Source organism: Festucalex cinctus, chromosome 15 (assembly GCF_051991245.1).
Source record: "Festucalex cinctus isolate MCC-2025b chromosome 15, RoL_Fcin_1.0, whole genome shotgun sequence".
Classification (NCBI taxonomy): Eukaryota; Metazoa; Chordata; class Actinopteri; order Syngnathiformes; family Syngnathidae; genus Festucalex; species Festucalex cinctus.
Window position 1 is genome coordinate 14766478 of NC_135425.1, and position 23481 is coordinate 14789958.

Here is a 23481-nt window from a genome sequence, read left to right on the forward strand (position 1 = left end):
ATATATATATATATATATATATATATATATATATATATATATATATATATATATATATATAACCCCCCCCCCCCCCCCCCCCCCCCACACATACACACACACGCGCGCGCGCGCACACACACACACCAACTAATCTGAGCAATCCAACATTCACTCCCAAACCTTTCCCTTGTTCCCGTCTGCCACACGTTGCTTGTCCTCTGAAAAAAATGTTTACACTGAAGACACAATGGTTAACATTAGAAAAGAAACAAGGCGGTACGTCTAAGCCACGCTGGTCCAACAAATTTACAGAGCCATAAAAAAAAAAAAAAAAAAGCAAAAAAAAAAAAAGCAAAAAAAAAAATAAGCATAAAATAGTGTTCAATCTCTGTACAGATCCACAATTTTCTCGAGTCCCCTAATTTTCATTTCATAATGAGGGAAGTTGGGCTAAATAATAGTTACTGTAGTGACACTTCGACTGATGAGACTTTTAGAAAACCGAAAGGATAAAGTTTAAAAAGGCATTTAGATTAATTTTAAAAAGAAAAGTGAAAAATGGCAACTGGCGAACAATTTAGTCCACATCTATGTGAGTGATGGTCATCTTAAGCCTTAGGCCAACTCATAGTGAATTTAAAGTATTGTCGCAATTCATGGGTTACAGTTGCTCCTCCTCATACACACACACGCACACACACTAACTCTATAACAACACACAAGCTACGCACATGGAGGCGGGCAGAGCGGGATGAAGTGGCTGGGGGAGCAAAAAGGGGGCGGGGGGGAGTGATGGCTGTGATGGAAAAGTCGAGGTTGTGCTCAAGTCAGTCAGCACCAGAACATGTCGGCCATGTTAGTGTCGGTGCTGTAGATCCAGAGGACCAGAGGGAGGGTGAGGGCCACGAAGGGCCAGGAGATGCCCTCCATGCATGCGGCCAGGCAGCACCCTTCCGAGCTGGCCGACTTCTCAAGCTCTTTACCCGGCTCGAGGTAGTTCCTGGCCGCAAATTTCAGCATCTCGTCCAGTAAAATGACCGGCAGTGAGATCTTGAGCACCACCAGCCACTGGGTCAGATTCAGGGGGGTGATCTGGAAGATTATCTGGCAAGATAACAGCGAAAAATATTTGAGCGTCATGTAACACATTAACTCATTCAAACCCAATAACGTATAAATACGTTTTTAAATAGTTTGTCCTTCACTCCAAAAGATGTATTTATACGTGTTTTTTTGTTTTTATGCTAGAGCATGCAGAAGAGATTGATACAGATTCTGACATGAAGCGGTCGCTTAAATTAACGGTATTACAAAAAACGGCCACCAGGTGGCAGCAGAAGATAAGAGATCAGCCAGGTCTTGCAACAAGCTCTTTTTGCCAGTGTTTTCAACAGGTTTGTGAAAAATGAAACGTAGATATATTCTAATTCCAATCACTGCAATACGGAAATAGATAAAAAATATACTTTTTTTTTCCCTGATGAAAGAAGAGACTCTTAATTTTTCTTTTGGTAGGTTCCATGATTTTGAAGCAATAGAACAGAATATTCTGTGGACCTTGAAAAATCTGTCAAAATCCAGTGTAAAAAAAAAAACAAGTCTGGAGCGAAGGGGATTGCTTCAGTGAAAATGGCTGGGCGTGAATGAGTTAAAAGCCAGCTCTTCATTCGCTGACACCCACGTCACTTACCAGGCCAAGCCATACACATTCAAAGTCACAGTGGAATGTAAAGATGCTGACAAAAAAATATTTTTGATGACCACATACATTTGTTTTATCTAGTTACTCTATTATTAAATGGATATTCAATAAAATTCTAACTTGTATAAACCCTGAAAAGACGTCCTCCTTACCGGAAGAGGCTCCACGTAGAGAATGAGGAAGTGGAGAGACATCGAAAGACAGATTGCTCCCAGCAGCCACACGTTCTCCCAAGGAGGCATTCGCAGCAGAGACTGGTTCTCAGATACGCTGAAACAAAGAAACACATTTATCGTAATCTTAAAATCTTTTGTACCAGATGTTTATGGAACTGTTGTGCAAGTGCGCGCTAAAAATCCAAACCAACCTATTGAGAGCGTTGCACATCTCAATGGTGACCAGCACCGACAAAGCCATAGTCATCGGGTAAGGAGACTCAAACACCTTACAGTCCATATTCTGGAAGTCTTGGTTGTCTGGACCACATTGCAGGAAGTGACTCTGTAAGCAAAAAATAAAAATAAAGCAATGATTAGGACATGTTGTTAGAACTTAAGGCACAATGTTAACACACCGAGTTGGCATGATAGAAGTTAGGCTTGTAATTCATACCAGCTGGTAAAATGTGATCCTCGGTCCATCTTCTGCAGCGACAAACCACCAGGCCGCGGCACCCACCGTGGCGGCGCCTACATAGCCTGGTGATGCACAGCAACAACAAGATTGTGATACACACCACCAGCTCTAATCAAGAAAATGAAAATGCAGGCAAACAACACAAATTGAGGCAGACTGAGCAGAATCCTTGATAGTGAACAGCGACATCACTTACATATGGTAAGTTTAACAAAATCTGAAACATCATTTACAAGCTTACTTGCAGTTACTACCTGTTTAATTTTCAAAGGAAAATAAGCACAAGATTTGTCTTGTTTTCTTTCCAGGCTTATACTGTGCTCCCCTTTCAGAGATTGTTTTTAACTTTTTCCTCCCCCTCTCTTGCTCTCAAAGATCTTGGGGCACTTTTAAGCGAGTACTAACAGATTTCTTTGACGGGCTGTGCCTGTTAAGTGAAATTTCGTTGCTCTCCACTTATGCATGTGCAATGACCATAAAAATATTCCCTTCCAAAAAGGAAGCACATTTATAGGTATAGACATAAAGGACATGATGCTCCCAGAAGATTATTCTAACACAATGTCCAACAGTCAATACAATACTTAGATAACTATTTTATCTGTCCTAGATCTACCTCCACAATGCTTGACTTACATCCAATGGCAAGGTATCGGAAGAAGAGCCACCCAGAGATGAGGGGCTCGCGAGCGTTGCGGGGAGGCTTGTTCATGATGTCCAAGTCTGGCGGGTTGAAGCCCAAAGCGGTGGCGGGCAGACCGTCGGTCACCAGGTTGACCCAAAGCAACTGAACAGGAATGAGTGCTTCGGGGAAGCCGAGGGCCGCCGTCAGGAAGATACTACAACACGCAGAAATAAAATTACATCAACTGTGCACACAGAGGACAAATAAGATTGTGTGCACCTCCTTACCAGACAACTTCGCCCACATTAGAGGAGATGAGATATCTGATAAACTGCTTCATGTTGTTGTAAATGGCGCGACCTTCCTCGACTGCGGCCACAATGGTGGCAAAGTTGTCATCGGCCAGCACCATCTCGGATGCCGTCTTGGCAACCGCTGTTCCCGACCCCATGGCGATACCGATCTCTGCCTTCTTGAGAGCGGGGGCGTCATTCACTCCATCACCAGTCTGAAATATGCAATTCGCAACATAATCGACTATCTTTCAAACTAAGAGATCATCAAAAGTCAGCTCTTCTCACCATAGCTGTGATCTCATCGTAGGACTGCAGATACTCGACAATCTTGGACTTGTGGGACGGCTCCACGCGAGCAAAGCAGCGAGCCTTGACCACGGCTTCCCGTTGGGCAGAAGGGCTGAGATCGTCAAACTCTCGGCCCGTGAAAGCCATGCTGGCGACGTCATCGTCCTCTCCAAAAATACCGATGCGTCTGCAAATGGCAACTGCAGTACCTGGAATGACCAGAAGGAGCATAATGTTTACATCTTACAGCTTTGAGGATGGTATTTTTTCTTTTCCTTGTTTTAAATACAAGCTCACTTTAATAAGGGGTGAAAAATCGCACAGAAATGACAAACACTTGCTATGTACCCTTGTTGTCTCCAGTGATCATAATTACTCGGATGCCTGCGAGACGACAGAGTCTAATGGAAGCTGCCACCTCTGCCCGGGGAGGATCCAGCATGCCCACACAGCCCACAAAGGTCAGATCCGTCTGATAAAACAAAACATTGTATTTCTTGTACTCACAAGTACTGCATATACATTCATACATATAACATTTATACATTAAGGATTTGGTCAATTGCAATTTTATATCATATTTAATCACATTAAATTTACTTCATAGTCAATAAAGCGAGTGCAGTCCTCCAACACCAGGTCATCCTTGTTCAAGGGATTGTCTCGGGTGGCCAGAGCGAGACAGCGCAGGGTGTCCCGGCCGGTTCCGTATTCCCTGATCACTGACATCAGCTTGTCCTTGATGGCGGGGGTCATGGGCATCTTGGTGCCACCTATGCGGACGTGCGTGCACCTGTCAATCACTCCCTCGGGGGCACCCTGTTTTGAGGAGAAGACGCACTTTTAGGGGTTTGATCTGCGCACGTCCAACAAGGAGGGGGTTTCCAAAAATGTATTTGATGGAATAACAGTTATTTGTCAAGGGTTGACAAATAACGGACAGAACGTCAAACACAAAATGCAACCAATGCTCCATGTTTGTATCTAACGTACCTTGACAAACATCTTGCCTGCAGATGAGCGAGCTTTGTTGGGGGTGCAATACACAGACATGGACTTCCTGTCTCTGGAAAATTCTAATGTGAACTCCTTTTTCATCAACTGCTTGATTACCTACATGTTTAATATAAAAAAAATAAAAAAGAAACACACACACACACACGCATTCAGTACTTTCATCTTCCATATTTTGAATAAAGGTGAGGAACCGGTTACTACATACCGAGTTGCATGCATTGGCTCTCTCAATCTTGGAAAGGCCTTTCAAATCTGTGTCGAACACATTCATCTTCTCCACCAAGCACGTGAGAGCTGTTTCAGTAGACTCACCCACCTTCTCGTACACACCTTTGATCTGGAAATGGGGAAAGAAAAATTAATAATAGCATCAATCACACAAAAGCAGAGCAGTAGTACATTTCACATGCAAACCCACCTCATTATAGTCCAATGAGGAATCATTACAGAGAGCACAGATGGTGGCCAGCTCCACGAGGGAGTCATATTTGGAACATTTGACTTGTTTGCCATCCTGGTACCTAAATGAATACATAAAGACACAACAGCCAGTTAACAACTAGGTTTGACCACATTGGTGCAAGAGATGACTTTCTTGCAGGATCCAACATTAATGACTGTGTACAGCCATCCGCAGTTCATTGTTATTTTTTTAAATCCACTTCAATTGTTTAATTATCTTTGCTCTTGGGCCACCACCAAAAAAAGCTTCATGTCAGACCCTGTTTGCTTGTATCAAAACACTTAAGACTCACACTTCTCCATCTGGGGCATATGTAGAGCCGGTAACTGTGAATTCCTTTAAGGAACAATGTTTACCATCTGACTGGTCAATAATAAACATCTGGAAAATAGAAACATTGACAAACAGAATATTAGCATGTCACATTAACAGAGCAAGTCAATTGTATAATCAAACTTGTTGAGGTTCTAAAGGACACACAGTGTCCAGCAGATGGCAGCAGTCTATCAACATTTGCATGGAAGCAGCCATCTTTAGGAATTATTATAACCACATATTATGAATACATCTGTCAAAGACTGAGCACTGTGGTGGTATAGGACACTCATACTGACAATGAATCCAAGGAAACTTTCTAAATTCATTAAAAAAAAAAAAAAATGAATTACTCAAAACAAGAAGAGATTTGTTTGATCTAGCCAGTGAGTCAGAAGTTTTCATAACATTCTCTTGAAATGGTTTCAACTTTTGTTGAACCTTTCACATAGATCTTCCAGGAAATTCTCTTCGAAGTTGTTGGAATATTCTGACTGTTTCCACACTGACCCGGCAAAAATGAGTCAGTACTTAACACTGAAATTACGAAATTAATTTGAAGAAAATTATTTTTTCTTGCCTAAACTTTGAAAAGAAACCACAAGACACTCCACATGGAGCTCTGACCTAGCTACTAATGTTTCACATTCATATGCTGTCCCAGTGTGCGTCAATTTCTTACCCTACACACAGACATCTGATTGGTCGTCAGTGTGCCAGTCTTGTCAGAGCAGATGACAGATGTACAACCGAGGGTCTCCACAGAGGGCAAACTGCGGACAATGGCATTTTTCTTGGCCATGCGTCGTGTTCCTAAAGCCAGACAAGTGGTGATGACGGCAGGCAAACCTGAAGAGCAACAACATGGGGAGATGTTTCATTAACAGAATGACAATACAGCAATAGTGTGTCAGATTAATACAAAACTTGCCTTGACGATTATATTGATGCACATGTGGTCTAGAAAAAAAAAAAAACCATGACATACCTTCAGGGATGGCCGCCACTGCCAGAGCCACAGCAATTTTGAAGTAGTAGACAGCCCCACGGATCCAAGAGCCTCCGTGGACGGGATCATTGAAATGTCCGATGTTGATGATCCACACGGCGATGCAGATCAGTGAAATAACCTGGAACACAGCAGCACGTGATCATAAATTTTATTGTCACATATCTAATATAAAATCAAAACAACATGAGTCGTGCATTACCTTAGATAGCTGCTGTCCAAATTCATCCAACTTCTGCTGCAGTGGTGTGCGCTCTTGCTCCGTGGCAGCCATCTCGTCACGAATTTTACCAATTTCAGTGTTTCCACCGGTGGCCACCACCACACCCACAGCCTTGCCTGCTGCAATGTTGGTTCCCTGGAGGGAAAAGGTAAAATACACATTAGGTACCTGGGTGGAAGGATGAAAGTGAATGGACAGCTATAGGCCTACTCAACTATGGACTAACACTCTAAATCCAGTATATTAAAAATTCATTTTCTAAATGGGTAACAAAAATTGCCATGTATTTAACAATATGGATAGAAAACATTTCATACATGTGCAATAGTATGAGACCAAAAGTGGTACAAGTTTGAATCTAACCAAAAATGTTTGGAAAAATATGCATCAACAAAGTCAAACCAAATTTGCGCACGAGCATTTAAAGACACCTGAAAAAAAGGTCTGCCTGCACAATACAATATGAGCTAGACAAATATCAATTATATAAATTTATTTTTTCAAGCAGATTCTAAGATGTGTGAATTAGGAAAAACATCACTTATTGCTAATCCAGTTAAATATAAATGTGGTTCCATTGTATTAAATTTTAGACCCCCCAAAAATGTCGTCACTCACAGAAAAGAGCATGTTCTTCTTGTCCTGGTTGACTGCACGGGGGTCTGGCACTGGGTCGGTGTGTTTGATAACAGACACAGACTCTCCTACACAGAGCGGAGGGGGAAAAAAAAGTGACACTGAATTCACATGTGCAGTAGTTGTGACGCTTTGTTGACACTTTGGCAGACCTGCCGTGTGTGGAAAAGTCTTTTGAGCTGTCTAAGCAGGCATGACAACTATCAACTGGCGCCTTTCAGAGGGGGATACGTGATAGCTGGGAGGGGAGCTGATGATGTTGCTGTCCTGTGTGTAATCAACTCAGCAGGGTCTGTACATGTTCTGATAGGGTGCGATAGGCAGTGTTTGAAGGCTTTGTGGCCTTGAATGGGGAAAAGAGGAGCAGAGGAAAAATAGCTGAAACGCTAAAAATACCCATAGGGGTTCGCGACCAATTAAGGCAGTTGGAAAGGACGAGATTTAAGGCCTCGATTCACATAAAACGTCTCTCACGTGCAGCATCCATCCTTGTACGCCACTTTGACTATTTTCCATTGCTGTCCAAATTGTCCGCCAACCACTTCCTCTGTTTTGATTGTTTTGTATTGACTAGTAGTGCATAGCTATGACTACAGGATGGCTTATAGGGTCTGTGCGTCCAAGGGTGGCAGATCATTTTCTTCAGTAGCGTTTTGCTTGAAATTGGGGGGGTGTGAACTGGCAGCTCTCCAAGAATATTTTGAATCTGAGTGTGGAAACCAAGAAACAAACTACTATACGCATTGGATTTACCTGTTAGAATCGACTGGTCAACTCTCAATGTGGTTGACTTGATGGAGGTCAGTCTGATGTCTGCAGGTACTTTATCACCAACTATGCACAAAAACAGAAAATTCATTAGCAGCATTCTATGCATATGGTTCTTGCAATGTCATTGTCAATAGGCGATAGAAATATCTTCGCCCAATTATTACTGCAAAAGCGGGCAAACAACAAGCAAAGCACGAGAGGGAAGTCTTTTTAAGACTTGAGATTCTTCCAAATTTTTAGCCATCTGCAGTTTAAGAATGAATGGGCATAATAATGCCCGACTGTTAATGCAGTTGATTGTGTGGAACAGATTGTTGAGTGAAAGTGCCATGAAACAAATGAGCTCACTCCTTGAATACAAGCAGCAGAGCCACTGTAAATAGCCTCAACTATTTTGTTGTCTAAAGAGGTATATGATGAAATTAGCATCGGAAGTTGAGCTACATCAACACCGAGCTCTGCCAGGAAGCATATTTTGCTCAATACAATACTGGCATTGTGAGGTTGGAAAGTGTTCAGAACATTCAGATTTGATCCTGAACACAATATACATTAATATAAATAAATGTGTCAAATAAACGGACAGACAAACAGCTAAGTCAAGTCTGTTTAGCTCCATTGAAGTTCCATTAATGAACAGTGAAGTCCAAACTAAAATACATTACACATTCTTGTCGTGACAATAAAACTTCAGCCGTGCCTTGTAAACCTAAATGCAAACATAAACCAACTCAGCAAGTGTTCCATCGATAGAAAGTGGTAGAGAGAAATAACAGCTATTGCTTACAAGACTACGATCAAACAGAAAGAGTGCTTTGTGCTATTTTTCTTCACATAATGAAGGGATCTGTTTCAGGAGGAAAACACAGCTCATCTTACAGTAATATCGTAGTAGTATGAGCTTTGCAATATAAAACTGGAATCTTGGGGTCAACACAGCCTCTTGTGTGGACAGTGAAAACGTACATGTAAACCCTTGAGCCTCAGAAGTGCCCAGAGGAGACAGTGGGAGAGGGAGGGAGGATGTAACGAGAATTAGACTCGACGAGTCCTGCAAAACACACATCCAAAAATGGGAAAACTATTTTGATCAGCTGCAAATGTTCTACTGGATTGAAGAGGCAGGACTAATTTTTGTCAACACATGTGCCGACATTCTCATGAGCTATGATAGGAGAGTGAAGTTTTTTTCAAATTAATATATCAAATGAAGAAACGCAGCTCAAGTATCACCACTGTGAAATACCAATACATGCTTTCTTGAACTGAAAACTGTGAAACAAGACAGTACCATCAGAACTACCAAATATGGTCTGCTACTATGTTGGACGCTGTCAGAAGCTCATCATCACCACCTGCCTACCTTCAAACTACTTTGGAGGTCATCCCTGAACAGACGAGGCAGTGAAACACAAACAAGGCACTGCATCTGCATTGGTGTCATGATTAGATGAGCTGCCTGAAGCGATTACAATCGCAGCCAGTGAAACGGCAAAGAATTCCACTACAATTCATATTACTGTGTAATCGTTCTTCAACCAACTTTGATGTCGTAACATTTTTAGCTTGACTTATTCTGGGAACATGTTGGCCTGAAGGAGGACCTTTCTTCACCCTATGTGAACAAAAGGAGATTATCTTTGATCTGAGCCCTGGAGTAAGACAAATTGTGTATCGTTCAGGTTTTTTCAGAACATCTCCAGGCTGACTGTCAAAACAAAAAATAAGAATATAATTTAGTTTAAGAGAGCAAACTTTGCATCTCCCTCCCACACAAACCAGCTACTCAGTATGGGGGGTCTAAGTGCAAGTGAGACTGGATTTATTTATTTATTTTTTTTGTTTTGTTCCATGATGCTTTCCGGAGTGGAGAACGAGCACGTAGGCTGACAGCCTTCAATGACCTTTCACAGGGTCACCCAGGCCCTCAAGAGACTATTTGTCCTTTTTTCATGAATGGAAAGATCCCAATCCAACCCACACACGATAAACGGTGCCGTCAGTAAAACGTCAGCATATTCCAATAATGGAGCAATAATTGTGGAGGGGAAAGCAGGACATGCAGGAGTGGGATGGACAGGCAGGGGTTTGGGACATGTTAATCTATTACATAACTGTTCTATTTACAGTCACATTTCTGACAGTAAAATGCTGAAGAGGAAAAGGCAGCATGTGTGCATGTCTGTATAGGAAGCACATTTCCCTATTGATCAAGTAATAAATCCCAAAGCAAAATGTTGATATATTGCAGAGGCTCAAGAGGCTTTTTGCTATTTTTCCTTTTCATAATCTTACCTGCAACCTCCACAATGTCCCCAGGCACAATGTCCCTGGCCTTGATCCTCTGGACACTCTTCCTGTCCTGGCGGTACACCTTTCCCATCTCTGGCTCATATTCCTTCAGGGCTTCAATTGCATTTTCGGCATTTCGCTCCTAATCGGGGAATTCGGACAGAGTTACATGAGGGGGAGGGATAAAAAAAACAAAAAACAAACAAACACCTGTACACAAAGCCTGTAACAAAAAAAGTGACAACTATGCATGTTATGAAAACAATTGTCACTTCACTTTCCTTTGAGTGCTCCGTGGATTACAATCTGATTCTAAATACTGCTAGACCTTTGTCTTAAAATTAATTCAGAGTGCAATTCATTTCTTTACTCTCCACATTTAAACAATCCATTTTCAGCTGATTGTGCAAAACAGTCACGTCAACACTACCAAATAAATGGTGTCAATGATGTAAAGTGTCTTTACATTGAATGACTGACAATATTCTCAAAAAATCTGACTTGAGAAAAAAAAATCAGCTAGAAAACTTGGCTTATAGAACATAGAAATGCACTGATAACCACAATGTATACAAGTGGATGAATCACTATTTTACCAACACAATTGGCAAGAGCAATTACAAGCATTATACATTAACGTAACTCTTCCTTGTTTGGGTGTAACCAAAAACCACAAAGACACGTCACACCATCAGCCAATCTGTCATAAACAATTTGACTTCTGTTCTTTTCTACTATAAGAGTGACTGAACACAGAATGAATTAGCTCTCCTTTGTTTCCATATAAACATTCATCCTGGATGGTTGCAATTTCTCCTCGTCAATAGTTTCAACAGAACAAATCAACACATTTCTTTAAAGAAGCTAAAAATAAGAAAAGGCTCGTGAGTGCCAGGAGTCAGGACATGTCAGACATAACGGAGTATACAGATGGCCCCCATGCTCAAAATCTGTACCTTTCCATATTGTCACCTTCCTAAAATAATGGCACAAGTCATTTTTGTCCTGAGAAAACTGAACCAAATTCTGACTATATTCATAATTTCATTTCAGGGGGAGAATTTAATTATATATTATAATTATTTTAGTTCATACATCTCAGGGGGCGACCATTTTGCCACTTTCTGCTGACTGAAAATGACATCACATATGCTCAGGCCTCAGGTAACAGCCAATCATGGCTGGGCTTAGATTCAGAAAACAATGATTGGCCGTTACCTGAGGAACTGTGATGTCATTTTCACTCAGCACCAAGTGGCAAAATGGCCTCCCCGCTGAGATGGATAAAATTGACCAGAATTTGCTGCTCAACTCACATTCCACAAATGGAATATTAATCAGAATACAGTGTTTAGACTAGTGAGATCACATAACATATTTTGGGTTGACGTCACCTTTAATAGGGTTACAATACGCATTTAAATAAAGTCAGTCTATTCAGCAATGCTTCTGGTAAAGATGTCGCTTCACTGTGTTGACTTAACTGTCATTTGTTCATAAACATGATTCTTTGCTGTTAAGAGTGTCTGACTTGATTAGGTATTTACCTGCCAGACACCGACAACAGCGTTGGCTATAAGAATAAGCAGAATCACAAAAGGCTCCACAAAAGCGGTTACGGTTTCTTCTCCCTCTTCAAACCAGGCCAGCACCTACAAGAGGAAACATATGTATTAAGTGCAACTCAAATATGTGAATGGGCTAACAACAATGACAAATGAATCGCAAAGAGAAACACTTGAATTAATTTTGCTCCATGCGGATGAAGCCACTACAGTGCTTACGTTGGTAATTGGAAAAATTATTAAAGTGTGAGTCAGTACATAAAACCAGGTCATCTATTTACCTTCCATTCTGTGGCTGACAATACTAAGCGTGTATTATGTCATAACAGCTTAATTGGGATACAACCTAAATATTTGATGAGTCACTTAATTCCTTTCCTTAATGACAAAAATAAAGCCATTTTGAAACAGGTGGTGGAAACTGGGCGAAGTGCAATAGTGTGTAAAATCAGTAACTGATATTAATAACCACTTTTGAAGACTTGCAGCTTAATGACAGAGGAAATCCACAATTCATTCAAGCACAGGCAGTCAAATATCATTTGGAAAACTCTAAATTAAAGTACAGATTTATGCTACATCTGTGACAAAATAAAAAATGTTTTCCAGAACTATCACATAACTAAGGAAGTGTCTGTTAAAAAAATCTGGTGTGTTGCGTAACTGTCCCAATATTAATAAGTAGGGATGTGCAAAAAAAAAACAACAAAAAAAAAAATCAATCCTCATTTAGAACCATTCAGAATTAATTTTAAATGTCCCTAAATCAATTTTATTCAAATTATTTTATACTGTCTTGCCCTTGTTTGTGGGCACCTTTATTGGGAGAACTGTTCATGTTTGGCCACATATAGGGCAGTGTGGTTCCACGCGTTCTGATAAACACTGCTAAGCTGTAGATACATTAGAGAGTAGAAGGAAAAAGTCATGATCAAGTTATGCCAATAAAAGTTGGGGTTTTTTGCAGCGTATGAAGAGCATATTCTGGTGAGTAATGTTAAAATGCTTCTCTGTATGCATTCCTGAAGCGTTTTGTATGAATAGCTGTTCTTTTGAGTGATAAAAGTGCCGCGATTTGCGCGCTAATTTGCGTTAGCGAGTCAAAGGCACTTTACATTTTGCGTTAGCCTTGAGCTAGCTACATTCAGTAAACAATCTAAACAAATGCATTTGCATTCAATTGTGTACTGTGTGCAATTTTCTTCATTTTGTGTGTTTAGATTTACAGTCAACCTCAACTGGCGTGTAATAAATGGCTTGATACTGTAACAATAGTATTGTTAAGAGTTCATGTTGCTCGGGGGGTTGAGGGAACAATTTGTGGACAAAGGCACTTTCCTTACAATTCAAAACTTAATACTGTAAATGAAAATAAAATAAGACATTTTAATGTCTCCATTTGTCCATTCTATTTTGCAAACCAGACTGGAGTACATGATGATGATGATTATTTGCACAGCTATAAATTGAAGCAGAAATCATTATCAATCAAATCATTTTGTATCAAAAATCTTTGTCTGAATCGAAAATCGATTCTGAATCGAATCATAGACCCAAAAATCAGAATCAAATTGTGAGACCGTCAAAGATTCCCACCCCTATTAATAAGTCAATATGAAATTAACATGCTTTATTTGTTGGTGATGGCATTACAATGACAGGATGCTGTCTTTCCATTTATACTGTACAGTATCAGTCTACCAATGTTCAAGTGTACCTAAAGTATTTGCCACTTAAGGCTTCAATGGCCCTTATGTCAACAAGTTGTTCAGCTCAATGACATGTAGGTGATATATTCATCTGCTTACTGATTTACAACAAGCTCCCAAGCGCGAAAGCCCTGACTCGAGTTGTATTATCGTCACTGTTGTGAGACAACGCAGGTTCAGGGAAGACGTAGTAATGTTTGATTTGCATTAAGAGCAGGTCAGGAAAGACAATAGTTATGTTTGATTTGCATTACGAGCAGGAAAAAACTACACTCTTCATCACTCAACGCTGACTCTACAAGGATTTATGCTCACTATTAAAAGGTTGAGGTATGTGACTCAAATGTAGTTGCTGTTGTCAGACATTCAACTCTATAGGCCAGACTTTTATCATTGGATTGGACTGCAAAGTCCTAGGAAGAATTTAGTCCTCGCTGATTCCACGCTCATGTACCGGGAATTGCTAAGGTTTTTCATCGCTCTTCCAAATACCTGCCGGCATTTCACGAGACCGGAAACAATCATTTCTGTTTAATGAAACCAGAATAATTAGACTTTTCCGTTTAATCAAGATAAAACATTTTCAAACATCTGTTTTGACCAAACCAAAATTAAATCAGTTTCAAAATGTGATATTTCTTATAACTTAAATAACAAAGAAAAATTAGTTAGAACAATCAGGAAAAATAAATTTTTGTGATTTAATGCAAAATAAAATGTCTTCAACAATCCTTTTAAAACAAGAGTAGTTTGCAACCTCAAAACAGCTCTGGTTTAAGTCAATTGATCCAACAATGATCCAAAAGTAATACTTACAAAGGATATGCAAGCAGCCAGTAAAAGGATCCTCACAAGCAGATCTTCAAACTGTTCAACCACCAGTGCCCAAAGAGATTTGCCTTTCACAAGGAAAACAAGTGACATTTAAAATGCAGCCCATTTTCAACACAATATTTGAAAAATTAACCAATTGTGTACTCACCCTCCTCTGCTGGCAACTCTGCACATCATCATAAAAGGACCCCCAGAGAGAAAAAGCAAGTTAAATTGAGGTCAGTCATTAGATTACATCTGCAATTAGCAGTAAGCTGTTGGACAATGACTTCCTAATGTGAATCAGGCCAGTGCTCCTTTACAGTCGTGACGTCAACCTCGGTTTCTTAACCGTGACGTCCGTTACATGCCGGCCAGCACGGGCCATTCTACGTTACATGACACGGCAAGCGTTTGTAAAAAGCCGTAATCCTTACCGTTGGGTCCGTATCGTTCGCGTTGCTTCTTGATTTGCTCCGAGCTCAGGCCGGTGCTCTCGTTTACGTTAAAAAAGCTGTAAACTTCTTCAACCGTCTTGGTGTGCGCGTTGTCCATGGTGAACGGCCACTCGGGGAGACCCGTCTGCCTCTACTGATCCCGACCTCGACCTGACACGGTCCTTCCTTCGTTCTACACTGGGTTTTAACTTAAAAATAAATAAAAAGCAAAACGGCCTTTCACGGCAGTGCTGCGCGTACAAAAACACAGACCAAAACAGCGAGCAGATGTCTTGTTTAGTGGTGTCGAATTGGCGACTATGGTGCTAACGAAGTGTTAGCTGTTAAAGCTAAGCTAACAATTCGGCTCTGGCTTGATTTCGCCGGTCGCGCTTTGCTCGCTTTCCCGAGAAACCTCCAACGGATAATTCATATCACTCTCGCCTCTCTGTATAAACGAAGGATCACGAGAAAATCCTACACAGACGAATTCTTTAAACATGCGGGTTGTCTTGTAGCTTAGCCCGAGCCTGCTTTGTGTGTGTATTATTGCGGAATCTCCAACGTCCTCTCCGCTATCAATTGCATTTATCCGCCGCAGCAGCCTTCGTGTGAGTCGAATGCGGTGTTCGGTGTCCGCATGTGGAACCCTCTGATTGGTTACTCAAACCGGAAGCGTCTCTTCCCTGATTGGTTCCTCAAAAACCGGAACTCCTTCATTCGCCATCTTAATTTCCTATGGATAAAAAAATAAAATAACTCACTCTCCATTTACGTTTTCTGTGCTACCAAATTGAATTGAGCCAAAGGTAAACATGCTATAATGATTTATGTAAAGTGCGATTCACTACTCACATTTTACTTCTTTTATTGTAACTTAACTCTAAATGTGGGCGGGAGTTGTGATTGGCTGTTGTGACGTTGGCAAGACATAAGTGATATGATACGTCTTGACGTTGATAAGAAATTCAAAAAAAGATATTGATGTTAACTGTGGGTTTTGTGACGAGTGCCCTGAAACTGTTGTACACTTGTTTTGGTACTGTCCATCTGTCAGTTTATTTTGGCAGCGATTGTGTGATTGATTGTGTTAACATCGAAAAGGACGTCTTGATTGCTTGGGAGAATGTATTTTTTTTTTTTTTTTTTGAAAATTGTATAGAGGAAGATAATTCAAACTCGCTAATAAATTTATTATTATTAATGTCCAAATATCATATTCACTGTTGTAAATTCCGCGGAGGGAAGCCATGCTTTACAGCCTTCTATAACGAGTTTAAACAATACATTCTCTCAATCAAGTTCTCTGACAAACAAAAGGCTTTGAGTGATTGTTTCAATGATTATGTTGAAATTTTATTTTATTATGTGTTTGCAATAATAATAAAAAACAAAAACAAAAAACATCTTGACGTTGATTCAGCCCGCTGCAGGGGCCATTTTAGAATTATGACTTTAATTTGTTCAACGCTATATTGTATGCTATATTGTTTACTGTACACTCATCCATCCACTTAACCACTCACTCACTCCTCACAAGGGTCGCTGGAGCCTATCCCAGCCAGCGGGGTACACCCTGAACTGGTTTCCAGCCAATCACAGGGCACTCAGAAATGAACACCCATCCACACTCGCAAGCACACCTTGGGACTTCTCAACTTGCAGGCTTCAAAATTCTTTTGTTTTGCAACTACAGCATTCCAAAACTTCCCATTAAACTGTCTAATTTTCACAAACAGATTCTTCTTTCATGGTCTTTAATTTATAAACATAACTTCTCGCCCCATAGATATTTATGGAACAATGCAGATTTATACATACACGTAAATCTTTATTTTATACCATTTGGTTCTCTCACAATATTCTTTTGGTTGGTCAATTTTTACAGTATTTTCACAACTATAAGGCACATCTAAAAGCCTTAATTTTTTTCAAAAGCTGACCCTGTGCCTTATAATCCAGTGCGCCTTATATATGGATCAATATTGAGCCGCAACAGGTCTCGCTGTCAAGATGCTATCGGTGACCGTGCACGATCGGTGACGCGCATGCGCAGAAGATCCCGCCATCTCGGATCGCTATAGCTAATACTAATACTGTACCTCAGAGAAAATAATAAAACAGCTGTTTATTCATTTTGGGAGTGAATGGAGTTGTCAGAAAGCTGGTTTGTAATCTATCAATAAAGTTTGACTGACCTATCTGACTGTTTTGTTGACATTCCCTTTAGCACAGCACCATCTAATGGATGCATAACGTAACCCCAGCCTCTACTGTAGCGCCTTATATATGGGAAAAGTGTTTAAAATGAAATTCATTGAAGGTGCGCCTTATAATGCGGTCCGGTCCGCCTTATAGTCGTGAAAATACGGTAATTGTACGGCTTGTTTTTGACATACCAGGAATTTATTTTAAAGTATAATATTATTATTAATTTATTTTAAAGTATAATATTATGATTACTGTTTCTGAATTTAATACCATTGTAAATGTGATTCATAATAGTGTTATGTTGTTTAGAGGTTTAGTTGGTTACAACTTCAACCTAACTTTACTGTCTATTGAGCCAACCAAAACAGATATTGGTGTGATTTGTTTCTCCCATAACGGAATAATTGCAATGTATGAAAGTTTTTTCAGAAAGATGTTGCCTCTGTACCTTATGGTTTTGTTTTGTTTTTTTGGAACAATCTCATCAGTAACCTTGACTGGACCAATATCTGGAATTTGCCTTCCAAATACTTGATCAATAACAAAGTGAGAGAAGTGTCTTTCAAAATAATTAAGTCCCCTGGCTGTTATACTGTTTTGTATTATTGTTCATTCAATTAAAAAAAAAAAAAAGCACACCAAGGGACAATTCAGAGCACCCAATTAACCTGCCATGCATGTTTTTGGAATGTGGGAGGAGACCGGAGTACCCGGAGAAGAAACTCCATCCACGTAGGCCAAAGCCTGGACTCGATCTTGCATCCCAAGCACTGGGAGGTGAGCGTGCTAACTACTTGTGCACCGCACCGCACCGTTTCCTGTACATTTTCTACTTAATTTGATAATCTGCTACGTAACATCTCGAATACATCGCCGTTACCTCTCGCATCCAAGGCCATACGAGCAAATCAGCAGGCAGCCTTCATTGTCCACTTTTCTATATTGTTTTTGAGCCACTGAGCGTTATGGGGGATTATCTCAGATGGTAGAGCGCTCGTTTAGCGAAAGTGCCCAATCTTCTCGCCCTGTCCGCACAGGCGAAATACGAATAAAGAGTAGAATTTTCACGGAGTGAGGAGCGGAGGATACGCGCACAGCCTTTTGGCATTTTGTGGTGCATAGATTAGAAACAATGGGTTTTTGCACCTTTACCCAAGTGGGTCTTGATCCCACGACCTTTCGCTTCAGCGGGCGTTTTACTCCATTCCTCCACGACAATAAAATAGACCCGCATAGTACTGTAGATTATTCATCCTTAACATAAACAAGTTGTTTAAATTTACTACACTTTTTGGACTACGTTGCACCAAAATCATTTCGTTTTCAATAAATTGATTGGGTTAGTAGCTAAATAGTGTATATAAATCATATTAGGCCCACTGTATTAACTGTACAGAATTTAAATTGTGTAAAACAGCTCCTTTTAAAATGAAAGCTCATTAGTATTAGTATGAATTTGTCAATAAAGTAAGTTCACTTAAGCATGTATTTAATGTAAAAATAATATTTACAATAAGACTTCACCAAATAAACACTGCACATTCCAGTCAGTCTTGTGACAATTGAAATAAATAAAAAATTACAATGAAATTGAGTCAGTTGGTGAACAGCATTAAAAACAAACACTAATAAAGAGCAAAGAAATATAGGCCGTGGGGTGAACCCCCAAAAAGTGCCTAGAAAATGAGTTTCGCTCCACTGTCTGGGCACTACTTGTTCAATGCATTTTTTGATAGATAATACCCTTCTGAACTTTGGGTTAAAAGTTCACCCAATGTTTTCCTGCCAAATTTTGTCACAAGTCAGAAATGCATATATAGGTAAATAACAAAAAACGAAAATCTTGTGCTGCAGTTTTTGGTAATAGCACTAAGTGCAAATCCCTTCACCCCTCACCATACCCGAACGTCCTGAAGGGGATTCGGTGCAGACTACAGTTGTTTGCTGATGCTGCTCTGCCAACCACTCTTCCAAAGATTTTCCAGCTGAGGAATTGTGGCAAAAAGTTGCACTGCCGAAGCGGCTGTGGCCAAACGGGTTAGTCTTGGGTTGCCCGCATTGTGCTTACCTTTGGGCTTTACCTTTGAAATCGAGCGCGGCCTTCGTCGAGATTACTTTATATATAATTTTTGGGCAGCCTGACAGCTACGGGGGATTAGCTCAGATGGTAGAGCGCTCGCTTAGCATGCGAGAGGTAGCGGGATCGATGCCCGCATCCTCCAAAATTGTTTTTCTTCGGATTTGCCCGCATCCTCCAAAAATATTTTTCTACGGATTAGCCTTGATGGTCGTTTCTCCGGATTAGCCTTGATGGCGCAATGCAAGTGAGCAAACGTAACCCCATCGGCTCGGACGCGATCGGCTCAAGCGGGCGCTTTGTGCTTACTTTCGCCGAGGCCGAGCGCCGATTGGCCGGTTTGTGCTTACTTTATTCTTACTTTCTTACTTTGGCGCTAACGTCCGAGTGCAACAGCGGGTGAGTGCTGCACTCTGATATTAGCGCCAAAGTTAGCCAAAAGAGAGCACGGTTGAGCCAATCGTGTCCAAGCCGGTGGGCTTACTTTTGACCGTTCAGCAGCCAAAAAAAAAGGATGGATCCTCCCTCCCATTGCGCCTCGACCATCAGAGCTAATCCTCTTTAACGTGGCGGAAAAAATATTGGCGGATAAAAAAAAAATTAAATAAATAAATATATTAATAAATAAATAAATACTGTAAATAAAAATAAAAATCATTTTGGAGGATGCGGGCATCGATCCCGCTACCTCTCGCATGCTAAGCGAGCGCTCTACCATCTGAGCTAATCCCCCATACTATGCTGGTTTGCTGGTCAGTAACAATATGAGCTATTGGATGAATAGTCGAATTGGATCGGGTTTGGAACATAAAAAAAACTTGGTTCGCAAGCACATTTGTCTCTTCTCATGTCACTACTAGCTCATGTCACTAATAGCCCTTCAATGAACAACACTTAAATTAACAATATTTGATTACATACATACTGCAGGTCAAAGGATTGTGTTTTCCAAAGCTATTCACGCTCAAACACTTTTTATTCCATTGATAAACATTCAAAAAGATGTTGTAAAATGCTTAAATTCGTACTTGTAAACTTGGATTCGTAAATTCGAGTTGTGAGGAACGCCAAAGTGACATAGCGTACATTATTTGCCCTCGATCATCAGGGTTTATAACAGCAGAAGGTCCATTAGATTATGTACATTAACACACTTTGTATTCAGAATATAAAAAAAAAATCTAAATGAAAGAATTTATCTATGATACTTACATTATTTGTAGCCTATCCACGCGACAACTGTACTGTTTCAGCAAAGTAAGAACAAGTAAGCACAAAGCCAGCCAATCAGCGCACGACCTCATGTCTGTGGCTCAATCACGTCGCGGTTTGAGCCCTGTCACACAGTACACATTAAAAACGTATTACAAATGATAGCGGTTTCCCTAAAATATAATGTTTTTAATGTTATTGTAAGTATAGCATTGGTAACTGTTTGTGTGATGATGATTTTTTTGTTTTGTATTTGACATGTTTGGCTTTTGATTACAATTTGGTCAATAAAGTTATTGGAAAAAACAAAACAAAAACAAATCCCGCGATATCTTCATCCGGGGTCAAAGTTGAAATTATACATGTGTGCCTGGATGGCGGCGTTATCGTCAATTTAACGATAATATAATTCGTAAATTGCTTAATATGAAATAACTTTGAATTTTGGGACAAGAAAATAGGCTTTCTTGTGCGACACGTTAAAAAAGATTTATTTATTCTCAATTAGTTTTGTTTTGTTACGGTATGGTATCGTATGCTATTCCGCGTTAGCTTCATCACCTTGAACCACATCGTTGTTGGCTGTATTGACCACCCCAAATCATAATATGTCCGAGATGGCTTAGGCGACATGTTTAAAATCAGACTGCTGAGCGGCTTGGTTACCAGTAGAAGGGTAGTGGCAGCAAACGGTATGATTTTCCGCACATATAAAACGAGTGTAACATAACTTTTCCTATACGTCTATAAAAGTTGAAATGTGTCGTCCTCCAGGTGGTCTTTTTAAATTCCTTTCCAATATGGCTGACACATCACAAAATGAACAGGCTGCCAATCTCTTGAAACGATCCAACGAGGAAAATGAGGTTTTTCAAGCCACAAAAAGAGCCAAATCTGAGGGAGACAACACTGAAGAGGAAAGGAGATATCCCAAGAAAAAAGTGATCCTTCTTATGGCATACTGTGGCAAGGGGTACTATGGAATGCAGGTACATCACAAAACACAGCAACACTCCCAAATTTCAGCGTTTTGTTGTTGTGGCTAATTCCTTACCTTTCCGTTTAGCGAAATCCGGGGAACACTCAATTCAGGACCATCGAAGATGATCTCGTTGCAGCTCTTATCAAATCAGGCTGCATTCCTGAAAACCATGGTGATGAAATGAAGAAGATGTCTTTCCAAAGATGTGCCAGGACTGATAAGGTAGGACTGTCATCCTCATCCATCCATTCATTCAGCCTATCTCAGCTGACTTTGTTTGAGAGGCTGTATACATCCTGGGCTGCTCAACACCCAATTGCAGAGCACCTAGAGACAAACACATTTAACACACACTCACTCAAATAACATGCATGTTTTTGAAATGTGTGATGAAGCTGGAGTACCTGAGTGGAACATTTAAACGCCACGCAGGAAGGTAGCAGGTGAGATTCAAACCCCAACCCTCAAAACTGTGAAGCAGACGGGCTAAAGCCACTTGGCAGTCCTGTTGCCCATGACTGTCCTTTGATATTTAATGCTATATTAATGTGTCTCTTGACGTAATAGAATACTACTAATCTGTATGGATGTATGTATTATTTAATGTTCTTTAGGGTGTGTCAGCGGCAGGCCAGGTGGTGTCTCTCAAGCTACGATTGATTGAAGATATTGTTGAAAAAATCAACGAGCACCTACCACCTCAAATCAGAATCCTTGGTGAGAAATGTTTTCATTTACACGCCGCCATGTTGAACTTGAAGGTCAACGCATTGTTTTGCTCTGATGCTTATTGAGTGTTTAATTGGAGAATACGCCCAATCACTTATTGGTAGCAGTTAGCCCAACTCGCTTCACAACAAGCAGCAGTTTGACAGATATTGAATTTAAACTAACCACATAGCTTTCTTTAGATAAGTCAGTTGAACTAATGCTAACAAAGAATGCAAAATGTCACAGAAGAGATGTTCAGTTATAAGCATGACTGCAGAATGAAATAAACCCATACTTAAGGCACCACAGTAATCTTTTTTTTTTTCTTCCCCCCCCCCCAGGTCTGAAACGAGTGACCCAAGGCTTCAATTCAAAAAACAACTGTGACGCTCGCACATATTCTTACCTGCTTCCAACAGTGGCCTTTTCTCATAAAGGCTCGGACGCGAGTGACACGGCATCCTTCCGCCTCGATCCGGAAACTCTTCAGAGGGTCAACCTTCTGTTTGCGCGATACAAAGGAACTCACAACTTCCACAACTTCACGTCTCAGAAGACTCCCAAGGACCCCAGTGCCCGTCGCTACATCACAGAGATGTCCTGCGGAGAGCCTTTCATCCTGAGCGATAACGAATTTGCCGTCATCAAAGTGAGAGGCCAAAGCTTTATGATGCACCAAATCCGGAAGATGATCGGCCTCGTGATCGCAGTTATAAAGGGATACGCCGAGGAGAATGTCATGGACCGAAGTTGGGAACAAGAAAAAGTGGATGTGCCCAAAGCTCCGGGACTCGGTTTGGTCCTGGAGAGGGTCCACTTCGATAGGTATAACAAGCGGTTCGGAGGGGACGGGCTTCACGAGCGTCTCGAATGGGACGGCGAAGAGGAAGCCATTAAGGCCTTCAAGGAGGCTCATATTTATCCCACCATTGTGGAGACAGAGTGTCAAGAGGGCTCCATGTGCAGCTGGATGGCCACACTGCCCATACATGACTTTCATGGTACAGCGAATGGAATGCAAAAAAAGGTACCGTGAGCATACTTGGGAATATTCATTTGCATTTGTCGTTTCTAATTATTGCTTCTTTTCTTCCAGGAAGATGCAGATAGCGCAAAAGACTCAGATTAATAAAAAACAAATTTTTTTTTTTTTTCCCATTTAAAAAATATGTTCCTCTTATAAACTTTGTTTTAATTTCCTTATTTTTAGTTTTCCTCATTGGGGCTTTGTTTATGGTTTGTTACACAGATTACATACGACTGTACGCAAAATAAAATCCATTTGAATACTCCATCATGGCCAATTGATTATTTACAATAGTATATGCCAATGTCACTCTCCTAAAAATGTCGATTATAACCTTTCCAATGTGAGGGAAGATACAGTACATGATAGTGTGAGGATGTTTCAATATAATGTAAAACACAATAAAGAAAAAGGTGACTTCATACTGTTGGTGATTTATTTCCATGGCACTGTAACTTGTTTCAGATATTGTTTTACATATT

At 40.5% G+C, this 23481-nt stretch overlaps 2 protein-coding genes and 2 non-coding genes across 4 annotated transcripts; 2 read left to right on the forward strand and 2 right to left on the reverse strand.

Annotated features, from left to right (window-relative positions):
- Positions 1-89: 89 nt before the first annotated feature.
- atp2a2b (ATPase sarcoplasmic/endoplasmic reticulum Ca2+ transporting 2b) lies at positions 90-19143 on the reverse strand. Its single transcript, XM_077496840.1, has 23 exons — positions 14780-19143; positions 14512-14529; positions 14346-14428; positions 11803-11907; positions 10259-10397; positions 7946-8026; positions 7175-7260; positions 6536-6691; positions 6313-6454; positions 6007-6173; positions 5302-5390; positions 4965-5067; positions 4752-4883; positions 4523-4642; positions 4130-4348; positions 3878-4001; positions 3527-3738; positions 3233-3453; positions 2957-3159; positions 2297-2382; positions 2052-2185; positions 1837-1954; positions 90-1086 (listed from the first exon to the last, which is right to left on the reverse strand). The coding sequence occupies exons 1-23, from the start codon at positions 14895-14897 to the stop codon at positions 814-816; spliced, it is 3129 nt and encodes a 1042-aa protein (XP_077352966.1). The 5' UTR covers positions 14898-19143; the 3' UTR covers positions 90-813.
- trnaa-agc (transfer RNA alanine (anticodon AGC)) lies at positions 19140-19212 on the forward strand. The gene has a single exon. It is a non-coding gene; the product is annotated as a tRNA-Ala (tRNA).
- Positions 19213-19727: 515 nt separating this feature from the next.
- trnaa-agc (transfer RNA alanine (anticodon AGC)) lies at positions 19728-19800 on the reverse strand. Its single transcript has one exon. It is a non-coding gene; the product is annotated as a tRNA-Ala (tRNA).
- Positions 19801-20609: 809 nt separating this feature from the next.
- pus1 (pseudouridine synthase 1) lies at positions 20610-23266 on the forward strand. The gene is made up of 6 exons (XM_077498202.1): positions 20610-20971; positions 21054-21268; positions 21346-21483; positions 21876-21978; positions 22314-22999; positions 23069-23266. Exons 1-6 carry the CDS (start codon positions 20911-20913, stop codon positions 23099-23101), a joined length of 1236 nt encoding a protein of 411 aa, XP_077354328.1. The 5' UTR covers positions 20610-20910; the 3' UTR covers positions 23102-23266.
- The last annotated feature ends 215 nt before the right edge of the window (positions 23267-23481 follow it).